Source organism: Patiria miniata, unplaced genomic scaffold, assembly GCF_015706575.1.
Source record: "Patiria miniata isolate m_02_andy unplaced genomic scaffold, ASM1570657v1 HiC_scaffold_16, whole genome shotgun sequence".
Classification (NCBI taxonomy): Eukaryota; Metazoa; Echinodermata; class Asteroidea; order Valvatida; family Asterinidae; genus Patiria; species Patiria miniata.
In genome coordinates this window covers 7,558,505-7,582,821 of record NW_024037054.1, presented here as the reverse complement: position 1 = coordinate 7,582,821, position 24,317 = coordinate 7,558,505, and the positions used below count along the sequence as shown (strand labels likewise).

The 24,317-nt window shown below is 39.6% G+C and overlaps 1 protein-coding gene across 1 annotated transcript; it reads left to right on the top strand.

The window, feature by feature from the left end:
• Nucleotides 1-3,124: 3,124 nt before the first annotated feature.
• LOC119722853 (feline leukemia virus subgroup C receptor-related protein 2-like) lies at nt 3,125-22,195 on the top strand. Its single transcript, XM_038193229.1, has 10 exons — nt 3,125-4,188; nt 8,973-9,105; nt 10,510-10,647; nt 11,705-11,772; nt 12,700-12,803; nt 15,130-15,240; nt 16,029-16,134; nt 18,453-18,564; nt 19,269-19,309; nt 22,086-22,195. Exons 1-10 carry the CDS (start codon nt 3,457-3,459, stop codon nt 22,170-22,172), a joined length of 1,632 nt encoding a protein of 543 aa, XP_038049157.1. The 5' UTR covers nt 3,125-3,456; the 3' UTR covers nt 22,173-22,195.
• The last annotated feature ends 2,122 nt before the right edge of the window (nt 22,196-24,317 follow it).

The window sequence follows — 24,317 nt, the reverse complement described above, 5'->3', positions numbered from 1 at the left end:
TGAGTACACCACCATCTTTTCCTCAAAAAATTGGTTAAAGTGGTCAGAAATTGCCTCATATCGCACCACAGAGCATCTAGAATCCAAAAAATTTTCGGGGCCCTCACGGGCCCCGAAACCCCACGCCGTAATTTTTTAGACCCACTTTTTTTGGGGACCAAAATTTTTTTTTGGCCCCCCCCAAAATTGTGTTCTGGATCCGCCCTTGAATCGAGGGCGCTGTTGGAGCAACCGCGGAAAATTTTGGGGAAAAAAGATTGACGCGCATGATTAAAATCGACGCGCGCGCTGACCAGAGACCGACTATTTATTTTTTGGGGCCTAATGCCAATCTTTTTTCTTACACGTGGGGGGCCGGGGGTAGAATTCTGGAAACAGCTGTTCCAAATGCATAGCACGACATGCACTGTAGATGTAAAACTAAAGTTTGTATTAAACCAACTATGCCAACTGACTGGGAACATTCCTTACTGGCAATTCGAAAGAGCGCCCTCTATCAATCGCGTGTGTATTTTGCAGCATGAGTTCTCGGTGAATTATTTCTGTGTAGATCGTGTATCAAGTGCGAAGCGAGGAAGGCTATAATGCCAACAGACCTACGCAGCATTTTAATCTATAAGAATTGATTAAAACAGTCATAGTAGTCATTTAGTGGGGGGGGGGGGTGTGTTGGTAGAATTGCGTCATCTTTCACTACCCGATGTCGTTTATTAGCAGCAATAATCTGAGATTTTTCTCCCACCTTTAGTCAAAAACTAAATCAGGTTTCTCCAGGGTTATGCGAGCCTATTATACCAGTGCCATGGGCACTTTTGAGGAATCTCGGTTTCATATCAAGAACATAAATAATATTGTCACAATATTTTGAGACACAATTTTTACACATGTATACATCTCAACCTGTTCATTAGAAGCTTGCAACTGAAAGGAATTTTCCATCAAATCCCGTGCTCTCTTTAGTAGAATTAAGTTAATGACAAGCTCTCCTGCCTGCAATAGGACCGCGACCTTGCCGTGTCAGACAGCTGATCAAACTTCAAGATCAATATAATGAAGCGGATGATGTCCTTTATCAAATAAAGAAACTCCGCTGTCTGTTTAATACTTGTGATGACAGGCTGGTGGCGAAAAGGCTAAATATAAGAAGGGAAGGTAGAGAGATATCGTACCACAAAAAAAACCCTCGTGCTCAATGATACCATTACAACTTCGAATGCAGCAAATAATGCTCGATCTACGCCGGCGGTTCCAGGGGCGTCAACTGGATCGTGGCCCGCAAAACAATGGCATTTATTAAAAACAACAATCCAACCAGTGAAGACCAGTGAAAAAAAACTCGGGTAATGAAATAAAAATCGTTGCTACTCGATCATCACCTATGATGACCTATCCCTCTTTTTTTATAGTAATAAAAGACAAAGGCCGGAGAAAAGAGTGCCCCTAGCGTCAACCGAGGGCCAGCTTGCTAGTTAGCCTCCCTTTCAAGCCAAACTTGCAATGATGGTGCCATGAATGGCATGCAGTTGATCGAAATGATGCGGGATGTTTGACGCTTTGAAATCAAGATGTGGGGGGAAACCTGTTCGACGTTGAATATAAACGGGTCAGCCCATGCGCAAGAATTATGGCCGCTGCGGATTGGGCGTTAACTTGAAATATTTGTACTAATTTTGACCAATTACCAATTCTAATCTGTATACAGCAATCCGAGCACGTTGGCACTTCTATCACGAAGGCCCCCACGGCCCGGCCCCCATCAATGCCGAATGCATTGTATGCTAGATATTTGTCAGATTACCCGTCACTATAACGTGCACAATTGTTTCTCCATTTTGAGGGGCCTTGTTAGCGTATACATCATCACGTGCATGGGTTCGTCGTGTTGAATGGAAAAACCTAGCGGTTATTGTCAAAAAATTGCTCTCCCATAACAACAAATACCAGCACTAATTTTTTTAATTTTTTTTGGGGGGGGGGGGTTCAAATAGTTCACAATGCATACTATACTTCTATGGCATAGGTGTATACACGAACGTGATATGCCTAGCAGGGCAAATATAAACAATGTGTAGCTATAACTTGGGTCATTTTGATGGTGTCCTATAACAAACATTTGGTCATGTGATGGGGAAGGGGAGGGGCTTACGTTCATCGCTCAGTGCATGGCGGATGTGCTGATGTGCGACATGAGCTTATATTTCCTATAAAAGCGATTGTAGTTTATTTATTGAAAACAAAATCAGCTGACTAGGTTTTATGAAGTGGTGAACCGTGCAACCTCTTCACCATGGCTCCTAGAATTGGCAAACCAGTGACGTCATGAAGTTTATAGGCTTACTGATTGGTCCATTCCCAGCGGTGACTCCCACGTCGATCAGCATTGTGATGATAACTTCACTATAAGATTGGTTTTGGCGATATAACATGTAATTCCGTTGATAGTTAACTTTTCTCATCATGCAAGAAATCCCTTTAACCAAGTTCACAAGGACAAAGTCTCAGTGCAGGGAATAAAAAGGAAGTTTGTGTTTCCGTGAAAGTGGCCAACAATTTGTTCTTCGGTTAAAGCAGGGGTTACAAAGACAAGTTGGGAACTGATAGTCCTCAGCTTTTAAGTTGTCTCAGCCGCTAAAAACACTACTGCATGAAATCGGAAACGTTCGACAGAGAATATTACAGAAAAGAATGCCATTACTTTTTTTTTAATCCACACAATCCTATTGAACATTCCGAAACATGACACGGGTAAGCCGATCATTTCACACAATTACTGACCTAGTACGAGCTCTTTTAGTTTCATTTATGAAAATGCAATCAAGCGTCCATGAATATTGGCTCATGTAGCTTGCGAACCCGTTGCGTACATTTTCTATCAAGCAATTATGGTTTTAAGTACATGTAGAATTTATATACGCCGCTTATACCACCGCTCAAGGACATGCTTTGCATTCAATGAACTGAAATTACAATGTGACGAACTTACCATCGAGTGACGTATGAATTTAATTAATAATGCGGGTCCTATAGGCTTCATTCGAGACGATGTACTGTTTTATGCCCACATCTGCGTTCAAATTTGCGTACCACGCTGTGTTATTACAGGCACACTTTGTAACGTCTCGAATCGAGGATACGGGTTCCGTGTACATAACGGGTCGTTGCATTGACATTGTTGTACGCATAATGTTTTGCCATGTTTACCGGCAACGGACAGTCGTGTCAATGGGAAGAGCACGATAGCATTCCTCCATATACAAAAGATGACACGGTGTCTGCACTGACAGCACGGCTGTAGATTCGCGCACGTTGGCCGTTTATAATCAGCCAAGGCAGGCTACTAAATATTAATACCTTCGTTCTGTCCCATTGTGTTGGACCACACAGTGCGGAGGTCATACAGAATAGACGCACGTACCGTCTGCTCTCCATGTCAACGGCAGCACATCAGCTGATGCAATGATGGCGGATCGTCATCCCAAAGACACAGTCAACGGAGATGCGGGGAATTCGAAGGACTCGGAGCAAGATCTTCGAGACGAGGAGAGCAAAACTTCGGATAATCGTGAGGAGGAATGCCAGGATGCTGCCAAATCTGCCAACGGTCTTAAAAACGGTTCTCACCCGCCGCTTACCATTGATGTCCGCGATGAGACCCTCGGTGTTGACAATCCAAACGGGAGAAACTCAAAGAGTAAGACTAAGACAGAGCTTCCGTCTTCGCCTAAGTCTCCTATCCCCATCGAGCCGCGTGTGTACAAACGGAGATGGTTCATGCTTGCAGTGTTCTGCTTGGTATCTCTGACCAACGCTGCCCAGTGGATTCAGTATTCCATCATCGGCAATGTTATCAGGGAGTACTACTCCGTCAGCTACCTCACCGTGGACTGGCTCTCCATGATCTACATGCTGGCCTACATCCCCTTGATCTGGCCGGTGACTTGGCTGCTCGAGCGCAACGAGGGCGGACTCAAAGTCATCGGTGTCATGGGGGCTAGCCTCAACTGCGCCGGGGCCTGGCTGCGGTACGCCGGGGCGACTCCGGACACCTTCTTCCTAGCTTTCTTGGGACAGGCTATGTGCTCCGTGGGGCAGGTTTTTATCCTTGGGATGCCGGCACACGTGGCTGCCACTTGGTTTGGTGCTAATCAGGTTTCCACGGCTTGCGCTATCGGCGTCTTCGGAAATCAGGTGAGGACTTATCTAGACTCGAAGGGCCAGCCTTCTATCCTCTGACTGACCATTCCTCCATGGACTGACTGACTGACTGACTCCCCGACTGACTCCCCGATAGGTGACGGATCTGTACGGGAGGGGGGGGGGGATCTAAACATAACAAAATGCATGCAGCTAAACCCATCTGGATCCAAATTTGGATCCACCCATGCGGACTGACTGACTATCTATCTATCTATCTGGGTCATTGAGTTTAATAATGTCCCAAACTGCCTAAATCTTCAGACAAACCACTTTGCCTTACACTATGACCACGGAGGAAAGAAAACATGAACTGACCAAGTACAATATTAAAAGCCAAAAGGAAGAAACCAGAAGCTTGAAGCCTAGATGCTGAAGCGTACAGCGGAGACTGATCAGCCATTTTCGCATCCAGCTCGAAATTCTCAAATAGGCAAGCCAAGCTTTGTTTACTTAGTTTTCCATGACCTAGAATACTATAGCTCCCCGCAAGTTGACCTAACCTGTCTTACTATGATGGATAACTCGTATTCAACGGCGACATGACTCAATGAAACCACAATAAATGAAATTTGAGGTTTCGTACGGAGAAGATCCCAAGAGTACAAATTGAGAGGAGGTTGCAGATCCACCCTTCGGATTCTTTTTAAAAACATCTCACGGTTTCTTGGAGTTAAAACACCTCTTATGCACCAGCATTTTGTTCCAATATTTTGACAATGCACGCCATTTAAACAAAAATATAATGGAAGAACAACATTCGCACCACCGATTTAAATTTAATATTCCGGCGTGTTGAATTGCGGTGGACGCATATAGGATGTCAACATGTCACAGTTTAGGTTTCAAAAATAAAAATCGGTGACAATTTAATAATTTCTGTTCCAAATTTGAGCTTAATAGCTAGGAAACAGTATCCTATAAGTTTATTCCCAGTTTTATTTAAGGGTTACATCATTCTGCATGGCTAAAAAACCGAATAGTTTATATGCATTGGAATATAATGAAGGCCGCATTATCATTATCAATTTGCCAGCCACATGTATATGAACGTATTGTCTACATAATGAAGGTCGTCGCGGCGGAAATTGACAACGCGACGACAACCAGACAAAGGGAAATCAATTGCTGTAATTGTATTAACATTCAGCTCACAATTTCTGAGAAGTGCTTTTCGTTTGTCAAATTCAAAAGCGCATTATACAGGGTGAGTAAAAAAAAGCGGAAGCCAAACCCCAAAAATTATATTTTATATTTAAAAAAATATTTAGCACCAAAAATAATAATGAATGGAAAGCCAATTTCATTGGGTACTTTAAATTGAAAAAATGACTGAAATTGGCCAATCCGTTCAGAAAATATCACCATCTAAACACAATGACCCTAAAACCTGTCTCGTCCAAAAAAATGCGATTTCAAGAATAGTCTTCGCAGTTGTCTTCAAACATCACCAGCGATAAAATCTCAGTTTAAACATTAAAAATATTCAACAGAATCCCTTTGAAGGCCCGTCCTTAAAAAAAAGTACATTTTATAAATCATATTGTTTGCCTAACCAGGGTTGTTTGTGTACTACAGTTGGTGACAGTTGTTGAAACAAGTATTCTGTGTCATTTTCTTTGTTGTTCCAAACAGTCAAAACACAAAATGAATTGCTTTTTTTTTTGGACGAGACAGGTTTTTGGGTCATTGTGTTTAAATGGTGATATTCTTTGAACGGATTGAGCAATTTCAGTAATTTTTTCATCCAAAAGTACATTTTAAAATTGGCTTTCCAGTCATTATTATTTTTGGTGCAACATATTTTTTAAATATGAAATATATTTTATGGGGTTTGGGTTCGGCTTTTTTTTTACTCACCCTGTATGCAAAACAATATTTTCTTATATGCACTAAGCAATTAATGTTCAGAGTCTAACAGTTTGTGTGTTGAATTGCAGGATTGAGGAATTTGCAGCAGTGAGGAAGGTTCCTATAGTAAAATCACTCAAGAGGTTTTTGAGCTTTCAAAGGGGTGCGAGAATGCATGGGTCAACTTATCTTTTTTTTAAGGGGACGATAGTTTTTTTTTTTAGAAAATGTCATTGAGGCAATAACATCTGTGCAAAAGATTAAAAGTTCAGTATATCATTTCAAAACCAAGTGTGTATGACCGAAAACTAAACGCAGCTGATGAAATCATTACGGCGCTTGTCTACAGAGACTCTTCCGATCGTTTGAGCTAAAAATGTGCCTGCATTTGTTTTTGTTTTTCACTGTTGAATAAATGAACTAGTGCTACGTTATTCTTTTGGTAATTACTTAAACATTCTTTGAGAATCGTAACATACAAAGATCATTAATGCATCTCGCTTCAAACTGACTGAAAACCGACAATAAGTTTTTCGTAGCATTATTACCGTTTTATGAGCTCGACATTGCATCTGGTTTTATAAAATAAAATTGTATAAATAAGCAAAAATGCGCCAGTGCCGATGTCCTGTAACTTAATCAGTTTGCACTATAGAGGCCTATAACCTATTGACATTCTAATATATACAGACGGAAGGGTCACAAGAACGTCGACAATGGGACCTCAGCTCACGCCCTAATTCCTCGCTTCACAAAAGTGAGCTAATCCGAACCCCTGCGGAGATTTGATGACCACACGTGATCAAAACAGCTCTATACGTTTATTACAATGTACATTCTGTTCGTTGCTCGGTGTCATGTCTGCGTGACTTTCTGTACACTGCCAAACTTTTGCCCTTGTGCTCAAGCCACTACATGCACTATTAAGAGGGCTGACCATCTGAGAAATAACGTGGAGCAGACGGCATTTCACAAGTATGTGCCTTGGGCAATTACTTAAATGTAGACTTCTGCAAAAGTTTAGAGGTAGAGGGCGCTATCCACAAAACGAATCAAATCCAGTCCGTTGGCAACTTTGGCAGCCCCGGGGACCAAGAAGTGGCATACAGGGGACACCAAATCCAAATTATGGACCATTGAGCTATACAAAACGGAGCTCCATGCTTGGACCAAGACTAGTCGAGATGGATTTTTGTCCACAAAGCTCACTTGATTTACACCCTTTTCAGACACTTTCAGTCCAAATGATTGATGTCTTTCGAGTCGCTTTTGACTTGGCAATAAACACCCACATTCGCCTTTCACTCGCGGGATTCAAAGGTCCCTTCAGGACCAACATAAGGAGTGTTAAACCTTAACCCGTGCATTCCTCGAAGCTTTACACAAATCGCGCAAACCCCCCCAAAACATCCCAATAAATCAGTTTTTGTATTGAGAACATATTATGGTTTGACAGCAAGTTACTCTCAAAAACAGTGCAGATATTTAAAAAGCTCCCCCAATGGTAAAACTTTACTTAAACTTAAACTACAGACTTTCTTTCACTGGCTTCAACAACAGCTTCTTCGACTAGCTAGAACTTAAAACACACACTCTCACATTTGTATCCTTGTGGAGACATTTCTTTGTTCTCGTGTAGTAAAGTTTTCAATTTTGAAAGTGAAGTTTCAAAATGCTCTTATTTTAACCAGAATTAATTTCCTTGGCTGAAATTCGGACTTAATATCCCTTTTCTAAAACTCTTCCATTTGCGACTGATCAACCCACCTTGGAAATTCCTTGTTTTTGAGTAAAATCCATATATCTATTTCGTGAAAACCTTGTGGAGACCTATTCATCTATAGAAATTGCCTTGTGGAGACCTTTACAATGTTTTGTTCCCTATTGTGTGCGTGTCTCCACAAGGATACAAATTTGAGCACACATGATCTGAGATGAGGGACAGAATTTCTTGATCTTTCTGTCTGCATGTGAAAACGAGCTCGAAATGATCTGGGAAGCTGCGGGCCAACAAATTTGTGTTCATGCATGTGTGACGTGATTGTGCCATGTAATTTCTGGAAGGAGTTAGTGTTTTCAGTACAGACATCAGGTTTTTGACCCTAGTGACCCAATTTCCAGGAGTGCATAAATTGGAAGGCGGTCAGTGGAGACCAATTAAAGTGAACAACAGAGGGCCGGGCCTGAGGGAGCACTTGATATATACCCGCGCCTGAGGGATGCGGTGATTTATAGCCATGCAAGGCTGTTGCTGACGCTTGTTACTAACTAACTAACCAACCAACCAACTAAGGGAGAGACATGAGGATCATTGTTGAGCAGCTTTCTGCAGATAAAAATAATTTCTGGCAGTAACGCGTCGACCATCTGTTGACAAAATCGTACTTACATGAAATTATTTATAAATAACTTCCATGAAACACGAAAAAAAAATCGTTTTATCCAAAAGGCACGTATCGAAGTTGCTTGCTTACAATAATCAGAATTTTCAAAGTGGTGGGCGACACATCGACGGTCGGCGCACCTCTGGCAAGCATAACCGTCGGTAGGTCGAGGAGTATAATTCATGGTTTGTATAATGTGCTTACTCAGCAATGACCAAACATTCTGTGCCGTTATGTTAGGGAAAACAGACGGCCGTAAACATGAAAGTAACCCTGAACTTCAAAGAAGGGTTTGAACTCAAGCTGAAGCAGCATCATTAATATATAATTGGAATCTCGATTGAAAGACCACGCATTAGTTTTCCCGGATCAGCTGATTTCCTCTTCTTCTTTTTTACTTCCATGTCTGCCATTGAAAAAAAGAAAACACTGTACAAAGTCTTGGAAAGATTTGAATTTCATCATTTTTGTGTGTGTGACTTCCCAGTCGCATGCCTGAATTGAAAGACGCTTTCATAATGATTCTTTTCTTCTCCCGTACAGCTCGGAGTGGCCTTGGGTTTCGTTTTGCCTCCAATCTTGGTTCCTAATGATGGCAATAAGAGGCAGAATATGCTGAACATGTTCCTGGGAATGGCCTGCATCACCAGCGCTTTGCTCATTCTAATTTTTGCCGGTAGGTCGGTTTGAAAGAAGCCTCACAATATCTACCGACCCATTAACACCGCCCCGTGTTGTTTTTGACCAATCACAGCCGTGTTTGATGTCCGACAAATTAACGTCCGACGCGCGCGTCGGATTTTGTATGACGCGTGTACGGCGCGTCCGGATTAGGCCGCCTGTTATTGGACGGAAGCGCGCGTGTTGTTGCCCACGTGTGCAGTGGGCGGGGCCCAATATAGATCAGTCTGTTGCCTGAGGACTTTTGTAGCACAAACTGCACGTGAACCCGTTTCGTTTGTTTAGCATCGATCCAAACGTGCCAAATTGCATTCCCCGAAGCAGCTGAAACAATTTCCGGGCGAAAAACACCAAGCCGGATTTACAGCTTTTAAACAATCTTCCAATATTTTACGATACACCCACAACCCATCATTCTATTTCCACATTTCATGTTTGGGGCCTATATACACACATTTTGTTGCGTAAATGTCAACCTTTATGTAAAAAAAGTGACATTTACAATTGATCCATAGAAAGCAAAGAAAACGGGACTTTGTGTCAATACCATTTTTTTCCCTTTCAAAACGATGCCTGATGCCATTTTCAGAGAACAGGTATGGTGTATATATATTTTACACATGTGCTTAAAATGGCAAAGTGCAAAAGTTCACCACGTTTCGAACTTGTGAACCCTTAAAAAATATGGGCAACTGTTGCGCATGGACAAAAATTTCAGCTATCTATACACATCTGGGGAAATTCTTCCCAAACTGGGACTTTTTAACTCAAATTATCCAGCAATTATAAAGGTAATTTTATACCGATTGTTGAAGGGAATGACATCGCATGGCAATTTTTCATATTTTCCCCATCAAATTTGTTTTAACGAAGAGAATCGTAGAAAATTAGTCAATAGGAAAATAACTTAAAACATCGATGTATGGGAGATAATGTTCATGTTGTCACTGTTTGCTTTTCAGAATTTTAACAATCCTCCCCTCCTAAAATAAAAGATAAAGGGCTATTTTTTTTTCAGCCTGTTACAATGCAGGCTGAGTAAAAAAACACGAAACCCAAATGTCGGGACTATTGTTTCAGTGATGTTCTGCATGTAGCACTTTCAATATCTAGGATATGAAAGCCTAATTCAATATTTTTCGTTTTGCTGAAAGAACACTCACCTTTTTGTGATCCGCGGACAGAACTTTAAAACGCTGGTTGTGTTTAACAGTCCGTAACTTGAAAAGTACATAAGTGATTTCAATTATTCTTGCACTAAAAGAAAGCTTATGAATTGGGCTTTCATATCCTAGCTATTGAAAGTGCTACATGCAGAACTTCACTACAACAATAGTCCCGACATTTGGGTTTCGTTTTTTTTCTGACTCGCCTTGTATATTTCTTTACTTGTATACAGTTTATCAAGACAAGCCGCCCGTCCCGCCAAGCCGTGCTAAGTTAGGTGCTCAGATCTCCCGGACACAGCGTTCCTACAAACAATCTTTGAGGACACTGTGTAAAAACACAGGTTTTGTACTGCTGGTTATAACGTACGGTGAGAAACCAGTCCTCTCAATTTTCTTTCTTTAAAGTCATACAAACTGCTGAACAACCAGTTCAAAAAATACGCAAATATGAAAATAGGTATCTCCAACCACAAACTCTTATAGCCATCAACCCAACCTGACACTAACCAAACTTTAAAGGGAAAATACAACATTTGCAAACATCGAAAAATAAAACTACCAAGTTGTTACGAAATACCTTACTAGGATGTTGGTAAATGACATGCTTAAGCATCCTGTAAAATTATGGCACCTGGTGTGCCATAACGCTGGTCGGCCGACCACCGTTGGAAAAACCTAACTATTTTTCAATTACTGCACCAAATTTACCATTCTTTTTTGGTCTAAATTTTGTTTTGCTAGCTATTGGTTCCATGCTCATGAACGGGTGCAGGCCAGCTAGACTGGTTCCCTTACCTTACAATTTTCTGGTATGTTTGATCCATTTCATCTTTAGTGGAGTCAGGGATCCAGACTACTTGAATATTTTTGTTTTTCTTGGTTTTTCCAGCATTTTCGAACACAAAACTTCAAACATGTCAGTGTAACAATATTTGATCTATTATACTTACCCCCCAAATAGTTCATTTCTGAAAATTACAGCAAAAGCCAATGATGTTCATTCCCTTTAACATTGATCAAAACAACACTTCAAACTGAAAATTCACATGCGAACAAAGTTCAAACTCTTGAGTCAAACACATTCAGAACAAAACTAGTAAAAGTAAAACATGTAGCAAGCCAAACCTAAAGTAAAACACAAACTTATAGTCTTACAAAAACCATTTTAAACCCAAACCTGAACGTTACCATATCAAACACAACCACAAACTCGATCATACTTTATTAAACGAAAAATAAACCAAGCTCAAAACAATGGAACCAAACCGAAATATTAACTCATGACTACAATGTCAGACCAAGAACAAAGGAACATGGTCCTTTATTAATACATTTTGGGGGGAAAAGAAGTCTCATTAATCAATTTTGAACAATTTAAATGGATCATGTCTCACCAGTTATTTTTTTTCCATTTATTCATAACAGGTATTAATGTTGGTTCATTCTATGCAATTTCTACTCTTCTGAACCAACTCATATTGACTGAATTTGAGGTAAGTTGACATAATTTTAATAAGATTACTTTCAGCTCAGTAGATTGTACATGCATTATGTAACATCACGAAAGTTTTGTCAACAGAGCAAACGTTTGTAACAGACATCTTAAAAATATATACTGCAGGGTTCCTACGGAAATCTAAAAACGAAATTCCATACATTCTCCATGATTTTTCCCTGGACAAAAATTATGGCTTTCCATGACCAATTGCTATGCTGTTTCACACTCTTTAGAAATATTTTATTACAATACACTGGCCAGCTGTCATGCAAAATTAGAAAAGGGACGCCACTCCCTTTCAGCTTGACACAAGACCACTGAGCAACACAAAAGCACCGTAATGATGCGTTGCAACATATAAGAAGTATAAGAGCACGGATACAGAGCAAGAATCTAGCATAATCACAAATCGGTTGTGCTGGATTCCAAGACTTCTCTGTGACTTTTTTCGTGGAATATGTGAACTTTCCATGACTCCTGGTAAAAAACAGAATTCCATGACTTTCCATGAGATAGCTTTAAAATACCAGAATTTTCCAGGATTTTTTTCCATGACTGTGGAAACCCTGATACAAAAACCCCAACCTTTTTCTTGGAGAACGCTAAGCTCATTTGGTTGCAAAAGCCTGGCGGGGTCAATTGCTTTCAAATGCAATTTATCACGAAAGTACACCCAAAGTAGTTGCAGATACAAGATTTTATCAAAGGAGGTGAGTGGAAGTGCTAGTCCAGATTTTTCGTGGGTTCGGGTGATGAAGTCAACACCTGTAGGCACCATGGCCTTGGGAACAGAAGTTTGGATTCTTTCCCCAGTAAGTTTGGCAGAAGGAGGAAAGTTCTGTTAGTCATCCAAATCGCTCCAATTCACCTTTGCAAAACTGAATGTCACCTTACAAGATGTTAATCTGATTTTTGTTGGCAGGGTTTGGAGGCAATGGCTGGTATTATTGGGATGACGATTGTGCTGACGGGTTTACTGGGATCCGCTGTAACAGGGGTCTGGCTGGATAGAACAAGAACATACAGGTAAAACCACAAAGAAAAGAATATATAAAAGAGAACTACAACATCCCAACCATTAGTAACATGGAGTTAAATGTTGCGGGGGGGGGGGGGGGGGCTCATTTTTGGAGGGGAGGCACTTGAATAGATTACAATGAAAAGTTAATTGTTGCCTTCCCTAAAATTGAGTGGGGGGGGGGGGGGGGAGAAGGGACACAGGCCCAGTGAAAGGGAGTGCCCCAAGTCCCCCGAGTTGGGTGCATAATTGTTGTCTTCATGTAATAATAACAACACAACTATTCCCGATTCCCTGTGCATTTTTGTAGGAACTTACAGAATCCTCCAAAATCTACCAATGTGAAGAAACCAAATAATACATTCCCGGAACTATCGGCAAACATGCAACTCCACGTTTTACACTTCATGAAGTCCCCCCCCCCCCCCCCCCCCCCCATTTTTTGTGACATCGGTGTGAGGTTTCGAGAGCTGTTGTCTAGGCCCACCCTACCTCAATCCTGCGAAACCTGACAGTGCTATATCCAAAGTTCAAAGAAAGTGTATTTAAAAAAATTTATATAAAGTAGAAATAATTTTTTTCAATGCCCCGGGGTTGGGCATTTTGGACTCCAAATCCCATAGGCCTACAACCATCTAAAGTCACCACTGAATTGAGATATTATGCATACTTGTGTAGTACTTATAGTTGGGTCATTCCACCAGGTTGGGAAACAGTGCATGTTACATCCAAATATTTGGTTATATTATTAAAATTGTCAATATATTATTAAAACTGACATTGCATATTTATTACTGGACACCTAATGCACGTTTTGGTATAGGCAGGGTTCAAATATAGCAGAAACAATATGGATGTAACGGTGTCAAAATCACTCAATGGAAGTGTGACATTTGGGGTTGACACCGTGTCAATGTTATGTCCACAACTAAGCTATCATTTCTGCTCAATTTGATACCTGACTACCATAACAAAAGCTTTTCTTATTGTGTTGCATGTATAGTAAGAAGTTTGTAAAGTGAATTTAGGTAATGTTTCACAGAAATTTAAAAAAATGTACAAATGTCATATTTGGACGTAACATTGACACGGTGTCAATGTTATGTCCGAAATGACATTTTTGCTCATATTTTTGGCAAAATACATTGAAATGATTTCAAACTTTCTGCAGTAGTGAAACACCCAACAACAAATATTATGTAGAGCAACTGCTAGCAAGGCATTCATGCTTTTCTTAATATGGTCATATGTCAAACGTTGTTCCCCAGCCCGGTGGATGTATAGAGTCAGTTGTTGATTTAGTCTGCTCAAGGCTAAAAAATTCAAGGGTTCAGTCACAGGTTTGAACGCTCACAAAATCCTTTCAAGTGAAGTAAAATGTCAACAGTTCCTCGGGATCATTTGCAGGAGTTTTGGGGCATGGGTCAAGACCACACAATAAATAGTCCCATAGTTCGGCAGATTTAAAGCATTCTTTTGCTTATCTGAAAAAAAAAACCTCCTGGGAAACGTTTTATTCCCAGGCACAAGTCGGCACATTTGAGGTGAAGAGCGGTCATAAAAAGTTGGAGTGTAAATAGTATTTAGTATTTATGTGTGTGCGAAGTGGACATGATTCAAAGTTCCATGGGATGAGGGATAACCGATCTTATCTTAACAGTTTTCCTTGGTGCCTAAATGCCATCAAGCCAAAGCATAATTATCATAGAAGGGCATTCATGGTCATTACCAAATCAGTTTGAGACGATTAACACATTTTCTGATAGACCCCTCAGTGTTGGAAGGTAGCCAAGATCAAGGGCGGATGGGGGCGGGGGCAACGGGGGTCATATCCACCCCCCCCCCCCCCACAATCTTTTCCTCAAAAAAATTAGTCAAAGTGGTCAGAAATTGCCTCAGATGGCACCACAGACTGATAGCATTCCTCCAGGGTACATCTTCTTAAATAAGTCAACATTTAGGGGATCATTAAATTTTATGCTTACTTTGTGACTTTATCCGAAATGTGTGTCCTTTGTTACGTACGGAGCACTTTTAAAAACAATATCCACTATATTTTCAATTATAGTAGTATTATATAATCAATTATATCATTTGTAAGTGAGGATATTTACTCAAAGCGGCTTGTAATGTTTACAGCAAAAATTAAGAGACCAAGATTGTAGTTTTATAACCAAAATACTTAAAGGTCTTCTCAAATGTCACACTTTGGGGCCCATTAGTGTGGAATTGCCCATTTATGAAATGACTTTTATATTTTTTTAAATTTAAAGACAACTTTTACAAAATTGATTCAATCACTCAGTTGATGTCTTGTGTATTCTTTTCATCTAGGGGCACTACTGTTGTTGTGTACATCCTCTCCCTGCTGGGTCTGATCGGCTTCACGTTCACGTTAAAATTAGGAAACATTTGGATAGTATTTTCTATATCTGCATTCCTTGGGTAAGTCAGTACTTAGCAATGAGGCCAAGTAAAAAAAAAATAGTTTCTCGTTCAGATTTTTGGATAAAAAGGAGAAGACCCTTTTTTTTCAAGGTGGCAGATTTTCTACAATGGATTCTTCCATTTTCGTGACTCTTTTGCCGACACTTTTGTGTTCAAATGAGCGGTATTGAACGCCTTAAAACAGATTCTAAACTTGCATGCATAGCCGCCATTTTGCTGGAAGAACATAAAAAAAACTAAATATATTGCAAATGATTGATCTGAAAAGGGGGGGGGGGAAGGGGGGGGAAGGGGGGGGGGAGATGTGGACGGGGAAAGAGAAAGCAGGCAGGGACGAGAATTCTCCTTCACTTCTGCAAAATTATGAGAGATTGACAATTCCAAATAAAGGTTGTTTCAGTGGGTCAACTTTAATGCCTTTATTTATGAAATTTAAGAGTGCATTAACTTTGAAAAGAAAATGTGTGGAGGAAATTTAATAGAATTCATCATTTTAAAGCTGATGACTTGGATGATCAATGAATGACCTCAATATGTGAAAACAATTTACTTTTGAGCTCATTCTTGGTGGATATTCACAATTTATTTAAATCATTTATATGAGAAAATCACTCTTAACATCTGAAGTACGGAAGAAATTTGGAAGTTTGTTAATTTTCTTAAAGTAGGTTGAGACACTCAAGGCAACCCCTTCCCCCAAACCTCCTCTACTAGCCCAGAAATGCCAACAAAACAAATTCATCAAAACAATATTTAAGCCATTTTTTCCCCTATTTTCTGGACAGTTTTTTCATGACCGGTTATCTACCTCTGGGTTTCGAGTTTGCGGCAGAGCTGACCCACCCTGAACCGGAAGGGACGTCCTCTGGAATGCTGAATGCATCGGCCCAGGTATACAATAAAACTTGAACAGCTATTTGTCATTTTTGTACTTTTTTTGTCTAAATCCTCCTCTTGGGATGAAAAAAAAAATAGGAAAGTCATGCAGAAAAACACAGCAAATGCCTGCTTACCACCGCCCCCCCCCCCCTGGGTGCTAAACCCACTCTTGACCCAAACCAGGACCCACCCCTGTGGGGAAAACATCACACAAACTAGTTGTGTATATGTCAATTTAAAGGTAATATACGGTACATCATTTGATTTTGCTGTAATTTTCAAAAATGGATTAGTATTTTATAGCAAATACATTGTATTGTAACACTGACTTATTTGCAGTTTTGTGATCGTAGATGCTGGAAAAACCAACAAAAACAGTCATGTTCTTGTACTCTGGTTTCCTGACCCCACTTAAATTGAAATGGAGCAATTATAGCCGTGGGGGAATTGTACGGTCAGGGAACCAGTCTAGAATGCTTGTACCCGTTCATAGATGTGTAATCGCAATTGCAAACAAAAATCAGACTAATTAAATATGGTAAATAAGGGACAGTATTTTTAAAAAGCCAGTTTTTTCCAACGCTTGTCAGCCGACCAGCGTTGGAAATTGATACAAAACTACCACTTTTCTTGAAAATTACAGCACACCAGGTGCCACGATTTTGCAGGATACTTTAGACTATCATTCACTAACAGTCCAGTAAAGTAGTTCATACGTTTTGGTAGTTTGGTTTTTTGATGTTTGCAAATGTTGTATTATTACCTATAAGGCATCCATTCGATGAAAATTCACAAAGAAGATTAAGGCGGACCAACATTGCATTTTTAGGTAATAAAGGGCAACAGTGGTTCCAATAGCAGAACCAGCCTGTACATTGCATGTCTATTTGCACACGTACAGGAAAAATCATTCTTTACATTTAATGCACACCATTCGCAATATTGCACAATATGTACATGTACACTACAATGCACTGTACTGTCTGGATTGTATGCTAATCCCAAGTTTATGATTAACAATAGAAATGTCCCTCAATTCACGAATGACGGATTAGTGGTGCTCCTGAACATGAATAATGTATGTGTACTGAGTACATTGACAAAACATTGTGAAGTGATGAATGAAAGCCGTGTTCACATTTGCAACCCGTAGAAGTTGCAAAGAAAAGTTTTATTAACTTTACTTGATTTAAAAAAATGATTTGTTTTGGGAGATGATTCAATTATAAGATACAATATACAACACCTGCAAACAAGACAAATTCTACCAAATTATCGTGAAATACGTTACTTGACTGTAAATGAATCCCGTGAAATCATGGTGTGCTGTCATTTTTAAGAAAAGCTCAATTATTGTATCAATTTCCAACAATGGTGGGCCACCAAAAAAGTTGGATGAGTAATATCTTCTTTAAATCATTGTAGTAACTACTGATATATTTTATCGGAATTAAACTCAATTTCTGAAATGTCCACAATGTGGAACTGCCCTTTTATAAAAGTAAGTACGACACAAGACAATTATCTTTTAACTGACATACCACCATCAGATTGGCACACAACATGACATACCCTTGTCAACTTCCTGCTTGCGAAATAACCCAGAGCTTTTAGCACCCAGACAATTTCCTATTATTGTTACTGCAGGAATGGGTCACGTTGGGGTCAGTGACAATGCTAACAAGGCTGACCAAATGGCACACATGCTTTCGCATAATTAGGCTAATGATCGGCCTCCACAGCAATGCCATGGGTCAATGAACAGGCTGGCCGCCTCGTTGAATATCAGTGACCATGGAAATGACCACAATAGGGTCATATGACTCACGTTTGCTGGGCTACACAAGGGGCGAAGCCAGGATTTGTGGAGGGGGGGTTCATACCAAAGATTCCTTCTCCCCAGTGTGAATTAACATCGCCCTTATTTTTGAACATGTGAGGGTACCATCTCAAGGGCGAATCCAGGGGGGGGGGGGGGCAACGGGGGCCCCCCCCCCCCAAAAAAAACGAACCCAATTTTTTTTTTAGTGACATTGCTATAAAGGCAGGCACTGCGTACTACACCATCTTTTCCTCCAAAAAAAAATTGGTCAAAGTGGTTGGAAACTGCCTCAGATCGCACGACAGAGCATCTAGAATCCAAACATTCAATTTAAGGAATGTGATGTATTTTGTTAATTTCAAACTGGTGCATTTTTAATGTGTTTCCTTTTATTAAAAGCTTTGGGATGTGTTTTTCTAACATTTTGTTCCGTTTGGGGGGATGTGTTATTTTTAGTGTTTGGTTTGCTATTTATTGCTTTTTAAAGTTTAATATTTTGTTTATGCAGACGTTTGGGATTATTTTCACAATGATAATGGGAACGTTGGCGACAAACTACGGTACGATAGCAGCCAATCTCTTCCTGTGTGGATGTGTGCTGGTTGGATGTGTCCTAACGAGTAAGTCGCCGTACTTCAATGTGGGGGAAAAATTGTACCCATTCTTCACACTAAATTTACTGAATATATTTTAAACTGTAAGTGAAATATTACAGCAGCATGATACATGTACATGAACAGCGTTCATTCAGTATTGAATACAATCCAAACGCAAACGTTCTTCTTAATGCGCACATCTTGTGTACATGTACAAAGAGACTTCACAATTAATTTTGAGGAAATACCTTAAACTGGAAAAACATTCCTTAATTAAAACCCTATTTGCCATGAATCCTTCAAAATCCTCTTTGCCAAGGCAAAAGTGCGTTACTGATTACATAGGATGCACTTTGTCAAGGTCTTGGGCCGGACCTTGTGTTGTTTTTGCTCAGCCATGCATAAATATAGGCCTGGATTATGCTTGAAATCCTCCGTACTGCTCCAGGATGTCACTGGCCAAGCCTCGACATATTTACAGTCACTGCTGCAGGATTTTGCAGGATTCAGGCAGTGGTCACCCCTCCATGGACCATATTCAAGAAATAATGGAGGACTTTGCAGGATTGAGGCTATATGCTATTTTTCCATGAGGCTGATTAGAGGATTTTGCAGGATTGAGGCTACATCCTAGCAAAAAGGCCTAGGGAGTTAGGGTTTAAATTTAATTTTAAAAATTGCGACGTTTTACAGTAGTATCTTTTCTTGTGTGTTATTTTAACGTGCAGTGTTCATCAAATCAGACCTGAGGAGGCAGGAAGCGGAACGAGTAAGTTTCTTGGAAGAATTGTTTCTTGGAAGAATTTCACTTTAATACAAAGCATGCGCACATAAAAAAATGCAAGCAAGAAAGAAAAGAAAAATATATAGGATAGATCACGTTCAAGCGTTGCGAGTTAGTAATACCACACTCAGATTGACAGTCAATTGAGTATTTGTTTACTGGCAATGGGATGGCGGATACTTTAAGTGGATTTTTATGCTTGACTGATCTGGCAAAAAGGGCAACGTATGCAGGTACTGCAGTACCTGCAATAAATTTAATTGCTGTGTGTGCCTAAACGCGCCATGCGCACTCATAAAAACAATACAAAAAATTGTACATGTTTCGTTAGATAGCTGCACTTTTTCTTCATCAAAGGTTCGTTGCACCAAAAAGAGTAGGACGCAGATTAAGTGTTGATAATGGCAACATTATGCTGGTAGTTCATGTCTGGCAAAAATATCACATAGTTATGGTGCATTACAAAAACGATCTGAGAATCATAGAATTGTTTTAAATTTGGCACCTTTAGTGTTTTTCTTCATTATTTTTCATGCTAGAATTGCACATTTTTTGCTTTTTGCACGATACTTAGAAGAGAAGTTGATTATCTGATGCCTATTAAAATTGGCTTTCTAGAGTCAGGCTGATCCAAAATATTCCAAAGGCTTGAATTAAGTACATGAACGGACTGATGTTTTGAAACCATTGACTACATCGGCTGATGGACTGTTGTAGTCATTCCGAATGATTCCAGACTCTATCAGTCATCATCATCACCATAGGTTTTAAGGCCGTTGTCCAGTCTATTCTGGGTTGGCCAGTTTATCAAAAAAAGGAAAAAATTCCAAGCTTTGTAAGAAATCATTAAGTGTTTTTCAAGTTTGAATTGCATCAGTGTGAATTGATAAAAAAAAAAGAAGAGGACATCAGCTGATCCGTGGAAAAGTTGCATGCACAATCCGGTTTGGTATGATTCTAGAACACGTCTGATGAAACAAGTGTATAACGATTGAATCTTCCTATAGGTTCACACTGAAATGTCAGTCACCGCCAGCACTGCACAATTGGACGTATGTAGACCACACACCTACATATAGCCTCATGTCACACATTGAAAAAATAAAACCACTGCAAAGATACCAAATTGAAAACTGCATACAAAAAAGTTACTCTGCTGTGAATAAAATAAGGGTTTCTATGGATGCCAACAACAGCAGTGCGTAAATTGAACTGTTGGTAACTTTAACTGTACCCTATCAAATTACCACTTTGCGTGCAAAGCCCGTCTGCAATAGTTGAGATCATAAACATATGGTATAGGGATAATGCAAACTTCGTTGAAATCGTAATGTACAGGATAAAATCAACTTGGCCTTAGCAATAAAACGAACAAGCTTTATGCAGACTTTAAGGGGTGATTATGTTTAAAGATCTCGTACCCGCCACAAAAGTCACATGTGATAAGTTTGGATGTAAAACTCTATTTTTTTTTTCTCCTAAGTTTTGTGTCTTTTGTATCCTTTGTTTTCACTGGAGTTATGCATGTTTTCAGTTTGGTTATCTTTGGTTGTCCACGAATTCAACATGAGATTGACATTGTTAGCACTTCTAAGTAAAGGTCATCAGCAGAGTACCAGTCAAATGCAACACATGTTGCATGACTGCTTGGCTGGTGACCAAGCAAACGACTACCATTCCAATTCACCACAGTCATCAACATTGCTCACTACATGTGTGAAATAAGGGGAGGGGCACTGTTTGAAAGTTTTCGTTTTGTTGTCAACTTGAGCATCTACCGTTACAAGCCAAACCGTTTTGGTTCCACTTTCATTGGTGAAATAACGTATACAATCTGTCATGCCCATATATTTCAAGAACAAGGAATCTAACCCATGCTGCAGCACCCCCCCCCCCCAAGTTTAATGTAAAAACCGCTATAAATATAAACCGTTTCATACATTCTACATTTTCAAATTTTAAGAATATACATGCACATCGACCTTCTTTTCCACACTGCTACGTTTATATTTATGACCCCACTTTGCACTACGCTTGTGCAACTACAAAAAGATCATTCATATAAGTACAGTGCACTTCATTTTACAGTTTACCACATATGTCATTGATTGATACACATTTCATCCATGTTATACTCCCCGATTCAACTTCAACATGTTCTTATCACAAATTATTATTGTACATTTTCTCTTCACACATTACACATCAAAGGCAGATCTAGCAGTGGTCTCAGCCTTTGGTTACATGATTCTTGTTGCATCCAGATACTATGGCATAAGTTGTATGTTATGGCCAATTGCTTAGAAAATGTAGGTTTAGAAAAAAAGAATTTTTTTTTTTCTTCCAATTCACCCCTATTTTTTTTATTTTTTTTTTATTTATTCAGTTACAACATTAACCCTCCTGCTATCTGAACAGTTGCAGACAATCAAAAAGTCAATCCTCTTCCCCTGCCATGCCTTTCACACAGGCTAGTCACCAACAGTCAGATCATATTTCAAACAAGCACTGTGACTTGTCAAATTCTGTCAACAGACAAGAACAGGCAAGTGGTAAGCACAGCTGGCTTGTCAATCACCTGCAGTCAAAGCATAACTGTGTCAAGTTACATAAACAGTCACAGCCAGTCAATCCTGCATTATGTAGGCTGGGAGCTCTTAACTGTTGACACTTGATTGATTTTGACTGCAAGGACAACTTGGCACAGAATGTATGTTTGCATAGGAGGGTTTTAATAATGCTTTTATTCATTTCTCCCCAGATGCATGACTTCCAAGCTTTACCCACCGAAGTGGAAGGAAAGGACCAGGAACTGGACACTCAGTTGGATGAAAAATCTCAATCTTGAACACCCCCTTCCCCCTCCTCTCCCCCCCCACCCCCCCCCACCCCCCCCCCCCCCCCCCAACAACAAAAAGAAAACCCCCAAATAAAAGATGGGGGAAACTGACATTGACACTGACATTTTCTGTCAGCCACAGGGCTGGTACATGTTTGACTAACTTAGATGATGTTTTACTACTCTGTGTATTATTTTACAAAAGTAACATTTAAAACCTTGCATGGTGGTGGTATGAACTAGTGAAGGTTTGCCATAACACCATGTGGTAATCTCTTTGGGGAAGATGTGTGGTTCTAGAAAGAACCAGTGGCTTGTAAAACTTGATGTTCCGATCAGTTTACTCGGATCGTCTCCTGAAGACGATCAGAGCATACTGATGGGAACTTCGAGTTTACAACCAACTAGTTTATTATTTTACAATTTATTTAAAAAATACTCCTTTAAGAACTGCAAAACCTAGCAGGTAGGTTTTAAGCCAGATGACTGCTAGTCTTGTTGTACTAGTTCACAGCAGTTATTATCAGTATTGTCGTCAAGCCGATCACAAGTACATCAAAGCAAATCACAAGTCATTTCACAAACTTGCCCGGTCACAAGCAAATTACAAGTCCATTCGTTAGTCTACTTCCAAAATGACAAGGGTGAACAATAACATAGGAATGTCTTTGCAACAGTTCATTTGAGTGGCTTATTGTGAACTGACTGGGACTGGATGACTTGTGAGGACTTGAACTTGACAACCACAATAACCTTGACACCGACGCTGGCTTTTACAAACATTTGCAGATCAATTTGGCGTCAAAATTTGGCGCCAGACCAGTAAAAAAATCATTAATCCCAGCAGCCTTTGGATATATGCAAGGGGAAAGATAAATTATGCATCATTTCAAATTCAAGAACACAAATGGGGTCAGAGTCTAACTGCAAGCACTTTTGTCTTTGAAGTGTTAAACTTTTTTTCATTCTCTACTGAGATACTGTGTTGCAACAATGGTTGACCTGTACTTCGGCTTTGTAATTTTCACAACTGGGATTTTTGTTTGTACACGTTCAATTTACAGGCCATGTCTTTTTCATTTAAACATTTTTTTATTCAGTGTATGGGAGTTAGACTTGTTTCTAGTCTGGTTGCATTTAATACTTGATGTAGTCTTGGCTGTACAATCGCAGACATGTCTTTCCAGTTTGATCATTATGCAATGTCTGGAGGTTAGACTTGTTTCAAGTCTGGCTGCTCACTTAATGCAGTCTTCGCTGTTCCAAGACATGTCTTTCTAGTTTGGTCGTTAACAACTAATAAACTTAATGAAGAAATACTTTACTGTATGTTAAGCATTAATTAAAAAACTATTTGAAGACTTCCTGACGATAAATGTGATAATATAATTTTCAATTGAGTCTTCATTTTCCCATTGGCGCCCAACAATGTTGATAGCTTTTTGAAATATTTTATTTCAAGTGAAATCCAGTAATATGAGTTTTTATTCCTTTACTGCAACAAGATAGCCACTGTGGCAAACTAAGTGGACACACAGAAAGCAATATCAAAATGTAACTTTTAAAACAAAATAAAATCTTATACATTGTATTTCACCACTCAGAATTAAATTGTAATTTTACACGATCACAGAGTTCACTTTTCTTCCACGTTCACTTAACGTATGCACCGACCTCCATATAAATGCATTTGGCAAGTCTTCTTTCATATCCATGTAAATAATTTGTTATTATTTACTAAGGTTTCTTGAATTTTTAAAAAATATAACCTTGATTTTTATATTGATGTTGCACACAAAGAAAAAGATGCAAAAACTATGTGACTAGACTCCGCATTTACAAAGGAGACTTGCGGATTATATTCTTAAATACAAGATAATATTTCGATTTTTTTTGGGGGGGGGAGGAGGGGCAAGAGAGCTTGAGTATTTTTTTTTCAAAATTGGGAAGGGGATTAACTACATGGTATCGTGTGCTACCTATTTCCACATTGTAATATTGAAACTAAAAGGTATGTGTAGCTCATGGCCTGCAAGGGAGATACGCAACATTTTAATTTATTTCCTGAAAATAAAAAAAAGGAAAGGGGGGGGGGGGGGGGGGCATGGATCCGCCAATTGTTTCGACGCTCTCACATTTATCACGAAGGCCCCC

Coding starts and splice junctions, on each gene's coding strand:
- LOC119722853 (XM_038193229.1), top strand. CDS start 3,457: ATGATGGCGGATCGTCATCCCAAAGACACAGTCAACGGAGATGCGGGG. Junction 9,106..10,509: donor GCTCATTCTAATTTTTGCCG/GTAGGTCGGTTT, acceptor ACTTGTATACAG/TTTATCAAGACAAGCCGCCC. Junction 12,804..15,129: donor GATAGAACAAGAACATACAG/GTAAAACCACAA, acceptor CTTTTCATCTAG/GGGCACTACTGTTGTTGTGT.